We start from the raw sequence: 17,961 nt of genomic DNA, 5'->3' as shown, positions 1-17,961 counted from the left end.
TGGAAACATAAATACAGAATGAAGGCTCAGTAAAGTAGATGCTTTAACAGTGGTGAACATTTATTGGGTTCTTTCCATGTGCTAAGCTCTTTCCTACATTACCTCATTTAATCTTCAAAACAAATTTAAGAGGGAGCTCTTCTTATTTATTCCCATTATACACATTAGGCACCTTGAAGTTAGATAGGTTATGTAATTCGTCCAGTATCACACAGGCCAGACGTTGGGGAGCTGGGATTGTTGAGGCCTCATTCACAGGGTATTAGAGAAGCCCTGGGGTGCTTGGAGACCAGTATTATTATTATTTTTTAAAGAAGCCCTGTATGGCAGTTCTTGTGTTTTATTTTTCTTTAGTAACTCTCTCTCCTTAAGTAGGTCATTATCATAGAATCTTAGGACAGTGAACTTGGAAGAGAGATTGGCTGGCCTGCAGCCTGTCCTCTGAGAAAGAAAAAAAAAAAAGAGAGAGATCGAGATCTTCTCACTCGTTTAGGGCTAGTGAGAAGTTCTTTTTGCTAATCTTGGATATCTTCAGGAAGGACCTCCGCTCAAAGGAAAGCTATCCTTTGATAGACTGTTCTAGTATATATTCCAGCAGTCAGGAAGTTTATGTCAAAGCTAAAACGTCACCAATAACAAGTTCTTTTGTAGCCTAAGGGGAAGTTAGAGAAGGACTAATTACTACTTCATTATAAAATTCTATTATTCACTCCAGCCACCCTGGGAGGTTCATGCAATGGTTATTTATTGAGCACCTACTATGAGCCAGGCATTATACTGAATTGTGCTGAGTCTGATCTTGGAAATCTTTGAGACTTAACACGAGACAACCCAACCACCCTGGATAGTTTAGAGTCAGATTTTTAATTTTTTTGAATAATGATAATTAGCCACTTGCTGTATGTTATTTAATCCTTACGACACGCTCTGAGATAGTATCCCATTTTACAGATGAGGAAATTAAAGCTCAGCAACATTAAGAAACACCCCATGAAACACAGTAGGGCCTTGGCCACGTGATATGAGCTCCTAGAGAGAATAATAATCATTTTCATATAGTACTTTACAAAAGGCTTTTACTTGTATTATTTCACCTAGTTCTGTAAACAAAAATGATAGTAGTTATAATTATACTCACTTTACAGATAGCAATAATCATATCTATTTATTATATACTCAGTATGTGCCGAGAGTGTCAGATAACTTAGAAGTTAGGCCTTAGAAGAACTCGGCCTTAAAGAAGGCCTAGTTCATGTAATGCTCACAAGAGCCCTAATAAGTGTCATGATTCCCATTTTACAGATGAGCCGTTGAGGCCCCCAAAGTTTAAGTGACTTGCTCAGCAAAGTGGGGAGCTGTGATTCAAGCCTAGGCTTGTCTGTCCAGCCAGCACATGTGAGCACTTTGCTATGTTCACTTTACCATGTTATGCTGCTTCATTTTCCAGATGAGGAAACTGAGGTTCAGAGAGTTAGCTAATACAGCTGAGGTCATCCAGCTCACAGATAGCAGAGCTGGGACTCCAACTCAGATCCTCTCATCAGAAAGCCCCCTTCTTTCCCCCTGTACTGGCCTGCCTCTCAGCTTAAGGAGAAATGAAAGGCTGTATCTTACATCCAAGCTAAGTTCCCTGATTCCTTCGTGATATTTCTAAATGTCAGTGATTTTAGTCATTCTTTAGATTTCTTTGTATTTTCCCCCCACTTGCAGGCAGAGAGCCCAATACTGCTGGCAACATGTTATAGTAGAGGGATGGAGATAGAGGTTAGACTGCTTGCTCAGGGAGTCATCTGGTGATGTTAGATTAGAACTCAAATCCAAATTTGAGTCCCGTGTGCCCTGCTCATTTCGCTACGTGGTTCTTGTCCTTTTTGTCTATTGAAAATAGTGCTTGAGAGAAGGCCTTATTACTTTTGTGAGATTGCTTTCTGGTGCTGTAAGGAATGCATCTTTTTCCATCTGAAGATCATTTACCGTTTATCTGAATAGTGAATTACATTAATGGTTAAAGCAAGGAAGTATGGCTATATCAGATATATAACAAGGACCACTCACTCAGATTTGAAATGTTGCCGATCTATACAATGTCAGCCTTGAACATTTTAAAGCACAAAAGTTCATTACGTTAATGATCAAGCATACTTTACATTTCCGAAGGAAAATTTTCTGTTAACCATTTACAGTGCTATACTTTTATTCAAATTGCAAACTCAGGTAAATATTCCTTAAAATTGAGTTGGATGAAATCTTCCTATACATCTGTTGATACAGTAACATTAGATAAATGTCCAGATGTATTTAATTATTTTGACTCAAGGAAAGTATGTCCTATTTAGATAGTCTTTAAATAAAATATTTCTGAATGGAGCAAATAAACAAGAAATAGCTGAAACTAAATGGCTTTGTACAGAAAAACTGAGAGGCTTTAAAGAGGCATCATCTCAGGAAAACCCATGTGTTGTTACACGCACTTTTATTTGTAGCAATAAACCTGAATTGACTTAAATATATTTATAGTTTTTAAAAATTGAGCTTTTCCTTTTCAGAGGCTCATAGGTGATATAGGAATAATTTAAAATTAGACCTATTCCAAATGTATTTACTCCAGTTCAGATGTGTTTTAACCATGGAACTCTCCTCGTATCACCAAGAGTTTTTCTAAAAGACAAGAATTAATACTTACTGAGTGCTTCCCATGCTAGCCCTCTCCACATAGTTTTCTCATGCAATTCCCACATCCCTGTGATTCGTATATTATTACTCCCCCACCCCCTTTTACAGATTAGGAAACTGAGGTTCAGAGTCACTGAGTAATTAACCCAAGATCGCACAGCTAGAAAATAGAAGTCTCAGAACTTGAACCTAATTCTGCACATTCCAAAGTCCATGGCTATTCTAATATACAAAGCTGTCTTGAGAACAGCCTGGTATATGAGAGTGTTTAAAATTTTTTAAATGTGAAGTTAGAAAAAAAAAATGATAAGAGAAATTTGCTTATGATTCTGTTTATACCTCCAAGAAACTCCATAAAGATAAGTCAAAAGATATTGCTAATTCTCAGCAGGTCACTCTAACCAGTTGGTAGCCCATTATTTTTATCGTTATAGTGACTGTAGGTAACACTAGGCCACATTCCAAACATGTGACATCTTTGAAACAGATTCCAATAGGATTGAAGACATTTCCCTGTTGTGTTTTGGATCATTTTCTTACTGTCAGAAGCTCATGTGCTTAACATTGAAACTGGATGGTGATGAAGCTTTTCAGTTCTTAGTTGGCTTTGAAATTAAGTTTTGTTTTTTCTTAACGGTTATTTTCTGGTGTAGCTTTAGCATGAGAATAACATAACTGGCTCCCCTCTTTCCTCTTCTCCTTACATGCTGCCCCTTCTGTGCTCATCTCTACCCCAGCCTCCTAAACCCCAGACTGGAAAGGGCACCCCCTCGATATGCCTGGAAAGAAAGCGAACCATGCTAAAATCAGGGAATCATTTACAAACCAAAAAGCACGGCTGAAAGATAGTGGCTGGATGTGTAGCAGTAAAAGGCACAGTCTACCTGCTCTTTAATCAAATAAATCGTTCCCAAATTTTCTAACTTTTTAAAAAAGAGATAAGTAATACCTATTCATTGGAGTAATATTAAAAGACATACAGGAAATACAGAAAATAAATAAAATGGAATTCAACTTTGTGACGACAACCAAAGCAGATTGTTTTCTTAAATGACAGGCTTTCCAAATAGAAATATTTACGTGTGAGAGAGACAAATAGTCCTTACACACGATCCATTTTGTTACTTTCATAAAGACGCGAAGTCTAGAAAGCTCTGTGCCCTAGGGGGCCTGCAAGGGTGGAGTTGTGGGAAATAGACCGTCCTTGTATATTCTGATTTTCCCCTGCTTTATCCTTTCTGAGTCTGGGGTTGTGTGTTCGAAGGCCACAGCGGCTGGTGTGCTAAAGATGTTTCTTCTTTGCCCAGATCCCAGGCAGACGCAGTCTTCCCCGCCGTGGTCCTACGACCAGTCCTACCCCTCGTACCTGAGCCAGATGACGCCCCCGTCCATTCACTCCACCACCCCGCTGTCCTCCACCCGGGGCACCGGGCTGCCTGCCATCACCGACGTGCCCAGGCGCATTTCAGGTAAAGACCACACTTGAACTCAAAACCCACTCCGGTGCAGGGGTGGGGTTGGGACTGCGGGATGAGCCCAGCTGTCTCAGCTACACTCACAGTAACTCTCCATCAGAGGCATGTGGACAAGGGTCTGACAGCTGCAAACCAGGTCTTCTGAATTATGGGGCTACTGAGTGCTTGAACTTAAACTGAAGTCGAGAGACTGAAAGTCCACCAGAGATGGCATCCTTGTCTAAGATGACACTCAGTGCCCTCCCAGTTTCAGTCCCACTGAATTGCATGCCCTTTGGTTGGCTCTGTCTCCTAACTGGGGCCTTCTCCTGAGGGTCTTGTACCAGGCCTTCCTCTGCTTGTGTTCCTTTCTGTTCCTAACATCTGCCTGAAAGCCAAATTACAGCCTGAGGGCACAGCCCTCCGTTTCTAGAGGCTCTTAAATCCCAGGAGTCCCAGGTAGCCAGTTCTGAGAGAGAGCGCCTGCAAACTTCAGATCCTTGCCAGACATGTGTCACTCCAAGTGCAGGGGGGCTGTAAGAGTCTTAAAAGGCCACGTATGGCCTCTGAGCGGCCAGCTCAAGACCGAGGCAGCCTCTCCACGAATCACACAGCTCACTGCTGTTGCTGTCAACGTGGCAGCCCCGGGGCTCACACACCCCCTCTTCCAAAGGCACCACAAAATTCTGTGACTCATGGTGGCAGCGTGTGTGATCAACATCCTGGCTGCCCCTCTCTCTCATGGAGAATTCATCCCAGGGAGCCAGAGAGTATCCACGAAGATGTCAGACTGACAAGTGGAGGAAAGTTAAAGGCTCTTGGCCAACCATATGAGTCCTGTGAATAAGAAAAAAAAATCTGTCATCCACCCCTTGACATCCAGACTGCAGCCCTGCCCCCATCAGTACAGAAGCAGCCCCCCAGAGACACACACAGTTGGATCCTCTATTTGTCAGACACTCTTCTCAGCGTTCGGGCGCCATGCACCTGTTTGACTCCTGGCCAGGTTAATGCCTTTCTTTCTTTGTCTTTGTGTTTCTGTCTCTGTTTTCTCTCCCTCTCTCATTTTCTGCAAAGCTCGAAGCCGGTACTCACTCCGCTGAGTTGCACCACTGGCAAGCTGACGGGCCGCCAGCAGGCTTGCAGGTTGTGACTAGCTCAGACTCCTTTATTTCTTTCAACTTGGGAGGAGGGAAGGCTTTGTTTCTCAAGCAAATAGCAGGAAAGGGCTCTCTGGTCCTAATGCCTTCACATTTTCTGCCACAGACGGACTCCCATAGGGGTGAGTAGGGAAAGAAGGGGTGGGGGAGGGAAACCTCAAGAGTCTTTGGAAAACCACGTGACCACTTTTCATTCCGACCGCTGTTCTTATTGTCATGAATCACATGGTATTTGTTGGGGAAGTGTGCAGAGTATAGAATTTTAGCGATCATTTCCCTTGACTGGAATGACTCCCTCCCATTGGCAAACATCAGTTAACGACACAGGAAAGGATGAGGAAGGTACGGGGGCGGGTAACCAGGGCTGACGCGGGATCGTAGGTATAGTGTTGGGTGGTGGGTGTTGAGTTAGTTCTGGTCATGCCTTCTGTAGTTTAGACTGAGTCCGTTTTGTCTTACACGGGGCCAAGGTGACACGTTGCCGGGACAGATTTGTGCAAACCTGGTTTCTGTTTAGGGTCCTCTGGGGCTTCCGTCTGTCCCACCCTCTGTGGCTGAAACAGATTTTGCTGTTTGTCCTCTGGCAGTACCTGGAGGAAAAAAAAAAAAAAAAACCTCAGGGAGTGGTCACAGCCTTAGAGACACTTATCTCCAGCATTTTCTCGCTGAGGTGTATTCGCATGTGAATTCAGTGGGAAAACCGTTGAAAGTAACACTGAAGATGGCATTTTATCACTTACATGTGTGATACGGAGCAGCCAGATTATTTGGAGGCAATGTACTGATAATTAATTGAAACATTTCCATAAACGAACACAACACAGCTTTCCTCATTTCACAGAGGAGACAGAAACTGGTTAATTACCCAGCCGTATATTGATCTGAGGCCAATGGTGGGAACGGGCCTCTGCTTTAAACTAGTTTGAGACTGAGTTTAGTCCAGTTTTTTTTCCTCCCACCCCAAACATCTCTATGAGTTGTTCCTGGCAAAGTAACATGGTGCCAGGGTGGGAGGTTCTGTATAAACATTAAAGCGAAGAGAACAGAAAATCCTTCTTGTCAGCAGTAGGGAATCAGGAAGAAAGAACTAGAAGTGGACTGTAAGGGAACTAGAGGAGCCTTGCTTTTTCTGACCTTGCTCTTGGGTGTGGGCCTGTGTCTGCAGCCCAGGGCGCTGCCTGGTGGACTAGGGGACCAAATCATCTGGAGTGAGCCCCATTTTCAGTGCTCTGGGGACTGGTCCTAGGACACTTCTTGGAGAGGAGCCTGTCTCATAAGTTCTCAGGTACCAAGTTGCGTACTTTCTTCTTCTTATTCCCCTCAATATCTAAAGGTATCCCTAAGTTCCAGGATGCTATGTCTCTGCAACACGGACAGCTAAAATATTAACCTCTGTCTCTATCTCCAAGTAGCTCTGTGTTCACTTTTTAAGATGCTTTCCAGAACAGTTCCTGTTTCTCTGTGTAGAGACATCAGTTCTCATCTCGCTATATGAAGGGATACACAAAACATTCTCATATGATCTTGGGTGAGAAAGAATAAAATTCCTCACTTATACAGTAGGGTTGGAGGTTCAGACCCAGGTTTGAATTCTAACTCACACATATATCAGGCAAGTTGCTTACATCTCAGAAACTTAGTTTTATTATTTGTCAAACAGGGATATAATATTTATCTCTTGGGGTTACCGTGAGGATTAAATGAGATGCTTAGTGTAAAGTGCTTAGGGCAGGCCTGACACACGATATGTGCTAAACAGATTGTAGCTGAGATTATGAAGCTAACATTGTTTTGTAAAAATTGTATGTCTGTATATAATTTGCAGGCAAGTCCTGGTTTAAATGAATCAGTAGGTAAAAATCTAAACTTTTAGAGGGATTATTCGCTTTCTAAAATGGATGGCTACAGAGTATATTTAAAACAAAAATCACCATGAGATATTTAAACAAGTTAATACTCATATGGCATTCATAAAGCACTTAACACAGTGCCTAACACATAGAAGTACTCAATAAATGTTTGTCATTATTATTATTATTCCATAGACTTATAAATTTTTATAGAGCTAAAAGCAGTTGGGAGCCATTCACAAAAACTCAATAAAGCGCTAAGAGAATATAACTATTCAGTTATAGTGTCAGAAAATAGAAGATGTTAAATTACACTTAGATGTAACTAGGCATGCTAAGGTTCTTTTCCAAGGAGTTACAGGAATAAAGGGGACCAGAAAGATCTTTCAGAAAGAAATATTCCTAAAGAAATTCCATTTCATCCCAAAAGACCATTGCAAAGAAAGACCATGATTTAGTCTGTTTAAAGGCCTTCAGAGAATCCATTTTTACAACTTCTTTTTTTGTTATCCTTTCTTCTGAGTAATTTTTCAAGTGCGGCTACAAATGCTCAAACTTAATGAATTATGATAATGACAGTGGTATTATACCACATAGCTCCTGTAGTCTCCCTCAAATTCTTTACGGAAGCAAGGAGTAAATAAAATAAGATGATAAAGATACATCACTAACATTCTCTACTTTATCGCAAAGAAAGATACAAACCCAGATATCTTGAAGTTCACGGGGGCAGTACAAAGATTCAGAAAATATTTCCTTAACCTTGAGTAGCCTTCAATAGTATAACAAGAGCAATAGCGGCGGTTATAAGTTATGGCTGAACAGTAAATTATTGTCGTCTGGTTGACTAATAGGGTCTACCTTATTGTATTGAGTTTAGTTCATATCCAGCCGAATTATAAAAATCGAGCAGAAACCAGTCTAGAGATACCTAGTGCAGCAGAAGCCCTGTAGGGGTTGGTTCCCCTCCCCACCCTACTTACTGTGGTAAAGTACGGCCTTATCACATAATAATCTGTATTTAAGTGGCACCCCCCAATCCCCAGAGATTTTATACATTATCTCATTTCATCTTATATGATCCTAAAAGAAGATTCACTACACAGAGGTAGCCAAAGTTATTTCTCACTGATTCTATTAAAGAGCAAGGTGTGTGGCAAGACAAGCAAGGAACCTTGACAACAAACCAAACCGTTGCATGGCTTCATCATTGTAATATTATCACCCATGGCATTTTTGATGTTCAAAGCACTTGTGGGGCTTAACACAAAGATGATAATTACTTTTCTGGAGCTCATTAAAAAAAAATAGTACGTAGATAAATAATTACTGACTTTCAAAATGTAGTTTATGTAATTATACTCTTAGGAAAAGAAGCACAGCTGTTTATTGAGTCTTACTCTTTGACTGGTGGGTAAGAGTGTGAGCTATTGTTAGCCTCCTAGCGGAGACTGTACCTTGGGTTGGTTATTCACTGCAAAAAACTCCTCCTCGCCCCACCCATCTGAGTGAAGTATCTTAGATTAACCTACGTCTGTACCACTCTTTGGCATACACGAGGTGGAAGGGGTTTATACAGGCATTTTTCTGCAGTCTTGGTCATTGTGCCCATGGACCTCTCTGATCCTTTCTGGAGGTCTCTTAGTGTGGTAGGATACATGAATTAGAGATGCAAGGTCATACACATTGGCTGCCTCAGGTACCCTGGGAGAGGCCAATACAGGTTGTGTGGATGATTTTTCTCTGCAATTGTAGGATCATTTTACATGAGACAGAGCTAAGAACTGTAATCTTTTTGAAGTTTTTTTTTTTCCTGTTTAAGCAAATAGTCTTGAATTCCTTCTTTCAAGATATTTAAATCTCGACGAATTCCACTTAACTGTACGGGACTATTAAAGATGTCTCAATTTTTATGACTCTTAGTCGCTCAACTATAATATTTCCAAAGGGCAGCAGAGAGTAGGGATGAGTCTAATAAACAAAGTTCCTAAAAATTATTTTATTACTACCACAAAATCTAGAAACTGCAGTGGAAAAACTCCATTTGCTCACTCAAGGTCTATCGGGAGGATTGTTTCATGTCATTTCAAAGCCGGAGGTGTTTGATGTAGTTCATTTTTGAAATGTCGCTTATAGCTGAGTTTCTGTCAGCTCCCCTGGTTGAGGGTTTGGAACCAGCAGCTTCAGTAATGTTTCAAGTGTATGTGGACATTAATTTTAGCAGGGCCACTCAACTCACAGAGGGAGTGATGCCTTAAGAGAGGTAAAAAGGAAAACTCCAGCAATTAATACTAATAAACCAGAAAGTTAAAGCAACTATAATAAAACACTAGACCATCCACTCTTTTTACTGTAGAACCCTTCCTTTCTTAAGACCCACCTATTTGGTAGACACACCTCTGCCATCGCAGCCATGGGCAAGTAATTAAGTTTAATAGGAGCCACTCTTATTTTGAAGACGTTCTCTGTTTAAAGCCACAGAGGGGGAAGTTATTAAATTTAATGGACCCTAAACAAAGGCAAGCCCTGTGTTACCAATTGAACATTCCATATTCTTCCCTATAACATTGACTGTGATCGGTTGGGTTCTTTTTGCATTCCGTAAGTTGCAATTCATCTTGCTTTCTTTAGAAATGGGCTATTTTCTGACATGAGCAGAGGATATTTTTTATCTTACTGCTGTAGGCCCAGTTTTCCAGGGCCTCCCTGGACCTCAGTTGAGCATAACTTTTGAGGATGCAAGAAGTGGTTTCCATTCCTACGACATCAGTGGGGGATAGTTGGCCCAGCTCACAAAGTTGACTACACTTGGTTGTATGACTAGTTACTGCTACTTGTAGCTAGACTGAGCTACCGAAGCACAGAATGAAACCTGTGTACACGGTTCGACTCTGACTTTATACGTGGTTCTTGTCAGTTGTTTCTATGACGATTTATTTTTGATACATGTACAGCCACCCACATATGGAGAAGAGCCTCAGTAATGAAAGCAATCATGCTTATGCAGGGATGGCAGAGACATGGTGACACATTTTATTGGAAGGTTTGCTCTAATCCCTTTCTTTTCATAGAAGAAAGCTTGGGAGCTTGAACCTAACTTCACCAAAAGTATTAAAGTTAATTTTTGAATGACACAGTGGCTTCTGTGGTTCGCTGTGATCTGAGAAGAGGGTGGAGACAGTTGAACTAAGGAAACCTGAGTTTTAGTTTCACTGTCACTAAAGACTCTTTGCACTGTTCTCAGGTATGTCAGTTCATTTATTGTGCCTCGATGGTCCTGTGTAAGTGAATTACTCAAAATTGCCCACCTACGTGTCTCAGAGGTTCTGCAGGGAGTACGATCATGTCCGTCCAGGGATTTGTTGTTCTTAGGACTTTTGGTAAAGAAAGCTTGCCTGACCTGATAAATGCTAGTGGAAGAACTAAGTTACGTCATTAGCTTCAAAAGAGTAGGAACATACTATCATATATATTTGTTTTTAAATGAATGCTCTATTTTTTAGAGCAGTTTTAGATTTACAGAAAAATTGAGCATAAGGTGCAGAGTTCCTATCTCTCTCCCCCACACCATCCCCACTGGCCACTTTTTCATATTATTAACATCTTGCATTTGTGTGGTACAATTGATGAACCAATATTGATGTGTTATCATTAACTAAAGTCCATAGTTTACAGTAGGGTTCACTCTGTGCTCCTGTGGATTTTGCCGAATGCATAGTGCCATGTAGCCACCGTTACAGAATCACAGAGAAGAGTTTCATTGCCCTAAAAAAATCTCCCGTGCCCCACCTACATCTCCTTCCCCAGCTGCCCCCCAGCCCCCGGCAACCACTGATCTCTTTCCTGTCTCTATATTTTTGCCTTTTCCGGAATATCATATAATTGGCCTTTTCAGTATGTAGCCTTTTCAGACTGGATTCTTTCACTTGGCAGTGTGCATTTAAGATTCCTCTGTATCTTTTCATGGCTAGATAGCTCATTTCTTTTTACTACTGAATGGTATTCCATTGTAAGGATGTTATTAAATTTTAAAAAACATCCAGACTGTTCTCCCTGCACCTCTGAATACTACCACCCCATTTCCTTTTGTTACTGACTTAGTGATATTTCTTTTTAGAAAGCATTTCATGCATTCCTACCTGGGGGAACAAGTCCTCTGTCTCAGCAACTGTCCCCAAATGGTCCAGATTATGGTTTTCCTTATCTTTGGCCCATTTAAAAACAAAAATATTTAGTCATTTTATTTATTTATATTTTTTGCTGCATCGGGTTGCAGCACGCTGCTCAGGCTCTTCGTTGTGGCACGCGGGCTTCTCTCTAGTTGTGGCATGCGTATTTGCTCTCCCTAGTTGTGGCACAAGGGCTCCAGGGCGCATGAGCTCTCTAGTTGAGGCGGCTTAGTTGCCCCGCGGCATGTGGGATCTCAGTTCCCTGACCAGGGATCAAACCCACGTGCCCTGCATTGTAAGGTGGATTCTTTACCACTGGACCACCAGGAAAGTCCCTGGCCCATATTTTATTTTATTTTATGTTTAAAATTTATTTAGTATTATTTTTTGCGATACGCGGGCCTCTCACCCTTGTGGCCTCTCCCGTTGCGGAGCACAGCCTCCGGACGCGCAAGCTCAGCGGCCATGGCTCACGGGCCCAGCCACCCCGCGGCATGTGGGATCTTCCCGGACCGAGGCACGAACCCGTGTCCCCTGCATCGGCAGGCAGACTCTCCACCACTGTGCCACCAGGGAAGCCCCTTGGCCCATATTTTAATTAAAATTTTTTTCTTTGGTTTTGCCCATAGAAACATTTACCTTTAGGTGGTCGTTCCCATCAATTCAAGTACAGCACAGACCCAAGCTAAAAAATACCGATCCATTTATGTTATGGATTGATAGCTGCCTCCACAAATACTCAACTCTTCCAGGTAAAGGATGCTCCTTTTCTTCTAAGAATGCCTGGCATTCCTCAAGTATGCTGTGCTGCCTCATACTTACGGGCCAGCCCATTTCTCTGCATTGGCTGGACAGGGCCCGACGGATCCTTCTTCAGGCATCCTTTTCCCAACCACCACTTTCCTCCAAGTGAATCACTCTCTCCTCCATTTCTCGTCTCTGTACTTTGTTATAACTCTGTACTCTCTAATGTGTATGTATTTTCCTTTAGTAACAATTTCATTATATGCCTTTCCCCTTTCGTAGAAGATAGGCTTCTCCAAGGACAGGACTGTGTCTCACACATCCTTGCACAGGATATTGGTGCGTAGTAGGTGCTCAGTGAATGTTTAATGGAAAAACTATTAGTGGAAAAGACAATAGAAAAAAAAAAAGGAAGACTGGCATGTAGGAAAAAATGAAAGAAGAAAGGGGAAAAGGAGAACGAAGATTTTATTCACCTGGGAAAACAAATAAAGGACAAAACAAGAGAAACTTTTATGACTGATAAGGACAGGAAATAGCACAGTAAGAGTGTGCATGAGCAGTGTATATTTTTATTTCCCAGTCTCTTTGCAATGTGTTTCACATTTAGAACACATATCAAGACTGCATCTGTTTCCAGTACTTGCTGCTAACAGTTAGTAATCATGCCAAAACATACTTTAGATCCAGCTTGAAACCAAATGATCAAATAGAGTTTTTGATTTCTAATTTAGAGTCTGACATTAATTATAGCCGTCATGTAATAAAGTGTCAAAATCTTTTCTGAGAAAACGATAGAAATTATATTAACTAAGCCATAAAGTGAAGCAAAATTATTCCTCCAAAACAAAGCAAGAGATCTGGTTTGGACAACTGTCATTTCTCACAAAGTCTTCTGAATTTTTCCTGTTTTCACCTATTCTTCCCCCCCCTTTTTAAACTCTTGCCGTATGATGGGGTTTGGTGACACATCACCTCACCGTCCTGGTCCGTGGTCTCTGGGCAAACTACACTTTCTCAGTGGCCCTCTTAATGCCTGGCGTCAAGAACCAGGCTTCTTTATTCTTGGCCCCTGCTGGTGCCAGCTAACGTGGTCTTGGTCCTTTGGTGGCCATGTTACACTGTTTTCTCATATTTGCCACTTCCTGTCAAGCTGCGCTTCTCCCATTTCTAACCTCTGCAGTTTTTTTTTTGTTTGTTTTTTAGATCCAAGTATAGAAATTTATAGTTCTTCCTGTTAGGTTTTATTTTATTTAATTCAGGTAATAGTTTCTACCTGTCAAGAACTTTGGATTTTTATTAATGTCACCCAATATATTAGTAGTCTCTTGCTTTCTTTCCAACCTCAAGTGTCTTTCTTCAATTCATTTCAGCCATTTCAAGTCGGGTCAACAGATACGTAGTATGTGACTTAAAATGTGCTTAGGCAGGCAGTGAATAAAAGCAAAACAGAAGACAGCATCTCTGCCTTCAGGAAGGTTTCAGTCTCGTTCAGAAGACATGATGGGAATATGACACGGTTACATTATGATACCAGCCCGTGTGGATGCCAGGATATGCAAAAACTGCTCAGGATTTTAGTGAAAGGAAATCTCTTTTGCCCCTGCATAAACGTAAAGTCTTCTCCTGTAGGAAATTAAAATTCAATTCCATTCTGCTCAGATTATATTTTTACTCTGAATTGCTTCGACAATTACGTTTTCAGCTGAAAAAAAAATGACACTTGTCGACACGTGTGGTTTCTTAAGATATGACGAGAATATATAAGACCTTGTCTTTTCCCAGCTAGATTGAAAGCTTCCTTTAGGCCAAGGACCTGGCCTTCTAATCCTTTGCTACCTCTGTTACTCTCTCTCTGCTCTGCATGTAGATGCTCATGGGAAGTCCGTGCCTGAAGAAGAAAAGTCTACCCAGTAGTCCGGGCTGCATGCCTCAGGGTTCACTATGCTCTGACCATTAGGAATTGGCTAATAGATCTAGAAGTGGGGCTGTATCGGAGACTAAGGATAATTGTCATTTACCTTAATTTCATATTCTGTATACACAGATATGGTCCTAGCACATGATGATGTTATAGAATTTTCCACTGTCTCTTTTAAAGTGAAGGAACACCGTTAGACATGTGCTCTAACATATACATGCATTATGTGCATGTATTTACCTATTCACTACATTTAGAATGAAAATACATGCGAATATTCTTAACAGGTCTCTTATTTGGGATAATCCTAAATATCAACCAGGCTACTACTTACTTTTTTTCAGGAAAAATACATTATTAGTATTATTTTTTACTTTATTGAGCACTGCTTTCTCAGGAAATATTACTTGATCAGTGCTGGTAGAAAAAGGGAAAGAGAAACTGCATGATTATATTAAGTTAGTTTTTCCATTTGTTAATATGTAGAAATAATTATAAGGGAGAACTTAGAAAGATATAACTAAACAAGTAAAAAGCTTTTGAATAATTTAAATTCTATATGATAAAATGTAGATTACAGCGCTTAAATTTGAATGGTTCCAAGTCATTTTTGGGTAGTATTTTATTTCGAAGAGTTCATTTTCATAAAACAAATAGGAAGGCATATATTATTAAATTGGGTTGGAACATAAGTCACTTGGTCTGAGGTAAATCTAGGATCCCATTTGACTAAACTGTCTAAATTATTATTTTTTTGATGTGACTCTCAAGAAATTCATGAATGTCAAGTCTATGAACATCCTATAAATTAAAATACTGCTCAGGCAACATTGTCCCTGAATATCTCAAAGGATTTCTTCCTCAGAAAGGTGTCATATCTTTTCCAGAGAGACTTTCACCTTAAGTGACCAGCTTAGAAACTGCCAAGCATGGGGGACCAGGATAAGACCAATGTTTCTGTATCCAAACGTTGGCTACAGCTGTCTCCAACCCCAACGGTCACCATTCCAGCTCCCTGTTGTAATTAATAATAATGTTATCATTAATGGAATAATAATAACAAGTATAAGGATGGTTATAAACACTCCACCCTATGCCAAGGAGAGCAGTGATTCATAATAAATCAGTAATAAACCCATTGATGTGGATACAATAAATCCACATGTAATTAAGAAGAACCCTTTCTAAATAACAACTACAGAGGAAATAAAAACAGGCTTGGAAAAGAGGAAAAAGTCTGATAATACTGTTGTGGTCCTCATCATCAAAAGTAACAAACCTGTAAGCTCCCAACCTACACCTTGGGAAAACAGTGATTCTCAGTATTGCTTAAAGGTGTGGTGGAGAATTGGCCTTAAAGATTCCAAAAAGGAGGGGCTTCCCTGGTGGCGCAGTGGTTGGGCATCCACCTGCCGATGCAGGGGACACGGGTTCGTGCCCCGCTCCGGGAAGATCCCACATGCCGCGAAGCGGCTGGGCCCGTGAGCCATGGCCGCTGAGCCTGCGCATCCGGAGCCTGTGCTCCGCAGCGGGAGTGGCCACAACAGTGAGAGGCCCGTGTACCGCAAAAAAAAAAAAAAAAAAAAAAAAAGATTCCAAAAACGAAAGAGTTTGACTCCCTGGGCAGTTAATAGAACAAGTTCCATTTTTTCTGACCTTAGAAGTTTATAGTTTGTCAAGAGTACCACACCTTTGAAGCAGTAGCTGGGTCTCGGTTTTCCATCCACTCTCTCTTTTAATTGGCGCATTTAGACCATTGACATTTAAAGTGATGACTGATACAGTTGGAGTAACATCTACCATATTTGTTACTCTTTTCTTTTTATTGCCTTGTTCTTTATCTGATTTTTGCCTTCCACTCTCTTCTGCCTTTTGTGGTTTTAATTGAGTGTTTTATATGATCCTCTTTTCTCTCCTTTCTCAGCATATCAGTTCTACTTCTTCTTTAACCTTTTTTTAGTGGTCGCCCTAGAGTTTGCAACGTACATTTATGACTATTCCGAGTCTTTCAATAACACCATACCACTTCATGGGTATTGTGAGTACCTCACAATATATAAACATCTGTGTGTAGGTTTTGCGTGGACGTAAGTTTTCAACTCCTTCGGGTAAATGCCAAGGAGTTCAGTTGCCGCATCGCATGGTAAATGTCTGCTTAGTTTTGTAAGAAACGGCCACGCTGTCTCCCAAAGTGGTTGTGCATTTTGCATTCCCACCAGCAATGAATGGGATTTCCTGTTGCTCTACGTCATCTCTGTGTGCCTTTGTATTTAAAGTGCCTTTCTTGTAGATAACATACAATTGGGTCTTTTTTTTTGATCCACTCCAACAGTCTCTGTCTTAATGGTGCATTTAGACCATTGGCATTCCATGTGATTATTGATATAGTTGGATTAGTATCTCTTTGAAGGGTTAGTAAAGTCCTAAATAATCTTTTTAATCCAGCAAATGATGGAAGCATTTAAATTTGGGACACGCATCCCCGAAGAGAATAGAACCCAACAGTGATAAAATAACAGTTGTTCAATAAAATTGTGTTGAATTGACTTGGTTTATCAGAAAAACATTTCTTCTGAGGCCCAGGCATAGGGCACAGTGATTAAACTCTCATAGCATCCCTGGACGTGTGTTGGAAACAGCGCTTGGCTAGGAATTGAGGAACCTGGCATCTAATTTTGGATGTGCCTCTGAGTTCTTGAGCAGCTCGCTTAACTTCCATGGGTCTTAGTTTCCTCAGGTGTGAAATGAGTTAGTTGGGCTAGATACTCGTGAAGCTTTGAATGTCTGTGATTCTAAATTAAGGCCTGAAAGCACATCAGAAAACTGGATACTGCCACCCATAATAAGAATAAAGGCTAGTATAGTATTTGATTTATGAACTAAATTTGTAGGAATAACTACTAGATGTCAAGGAAAGCTTTGTCTTGTGCTCCAGTTGATTCTGATGAGAAGCAACCTAAGATCAGGTTAATTAATGCCAAAGAACTTGACACTTGACCACAGCTGAGCTTCTGTACATGGTGAAGCCTCATAGATGTGCATGTGTGTCAGGGTCTGCAGACAGATTTTGAAACCCCAGCTTTAATTTAAAATTAAGGAACTTGGGCTTCCCTGGTGGCACAGTGGTTGAGAGTCCGCCTGCCGATGCAGGGGACACGGGTTCGTGCCCCGGTACGGGAAGATCCCACATGCCGCGGAGCAGCTGGGCCCGTGAGTCGTGGCCGCTGGGCCTGCGCATCCGGAGCCTGTGCTCTGCAACGGGAGAGGCCACAACAGTGAGAGGCCCTCGTACCGCAAAAATAAATAAATAAATAAATAAATAAATAAAATTAAATCAAGGAACTTAATTTCATTGACATTTTACACACCCTTGCGTGGCTTTATGCAACTTTTCTGTGTTACGCACTCTTTACGAGAGGATGGTTATAATGAAGTGTACTTTATCTCACTGGAGAAATGAGAACCTTGTAAGCTAAAGGTTATTAAAACAAAAGGTGAATTTTGTAAATAACAGAATAAATGGGATCAGAGACCAGACTTTCTATATTAAAGAAATTAGATATATTTAGAGAAAATATGACTAGAATTATAACAAATTTCCTTTTAGTGATGTGTTGCTATCATAGTGTTTTACGTCCACATGATAAAAATCTTTATTAATACGGTGATGAATAAAAGCTTTTTCTAATGGCGTATGACGTGGTGATTAAACATTCAGTCTTTGGAGCCAGACTCCCTGGGTTTAAATACAGGCCTCTTCACTCACTAGCTGTGTAATCTTGGGGTTATTACTTAGCTTGTCCGTACCACAATTTTTCTATCTGTAAAATGGGCTAATAATAGTAATAATAATATCGCCAATGTTGAAAGGTTGTTATGAGGACTCAAAGGTAGTTAATATATGTAAAGCCCTTAGAAGAATGCCTGGCACTCAATACATGTTAGCTTTTCCTGGGGAAGGGTAGGCAGTTGAAAATAAGAAAATATTAT

General features: G+C 40.8%; 1 protein-coding gene across 4 annotated transcripts in view; it reads left to right on the top strand.

Moving 5' to 3' along the window:
• The window catches only part of RUNX2 (RUNX family transcription factor 2), a gene marked incomplete at its 5' end in the record, with an annotated part of 209,322 nt that overhangs the window by 172,801 nt on the left and 18,560 nt on the right, over window positions 1–17,961 (top strand). For all 4 annotated transcript variants that reach the window (XM_079933086.1, XM_079933087.1, XM_079933089.1 and 1 more), the window contains one exon: window positions 3,981–4,142. In XM_079933086.1, the coding sequence (XP_079789212.1) occupies window positions 3,981–4,142 (162 nt within the window). The remainder of the gene's footprint in view (window positions 1–3,980; window positions 4,143–17,961) is intronic.

The sequence above is a fragment of the Stenella coeruleoalba genome (genome assembly GCF_951394435.1).
Source record: "Stenella coeruleoalba genome assembly, chromosome: 10".
Lineage (NCBI taxonomy): Eukaryota > Metazoa > Chordata > Mammalia > Artiodactyla > Delphinidae > Stenella > Stenella coeruleoalba.
This window is presented reverse-complemented; position numbering and strand designations above follow the sequence as displayed.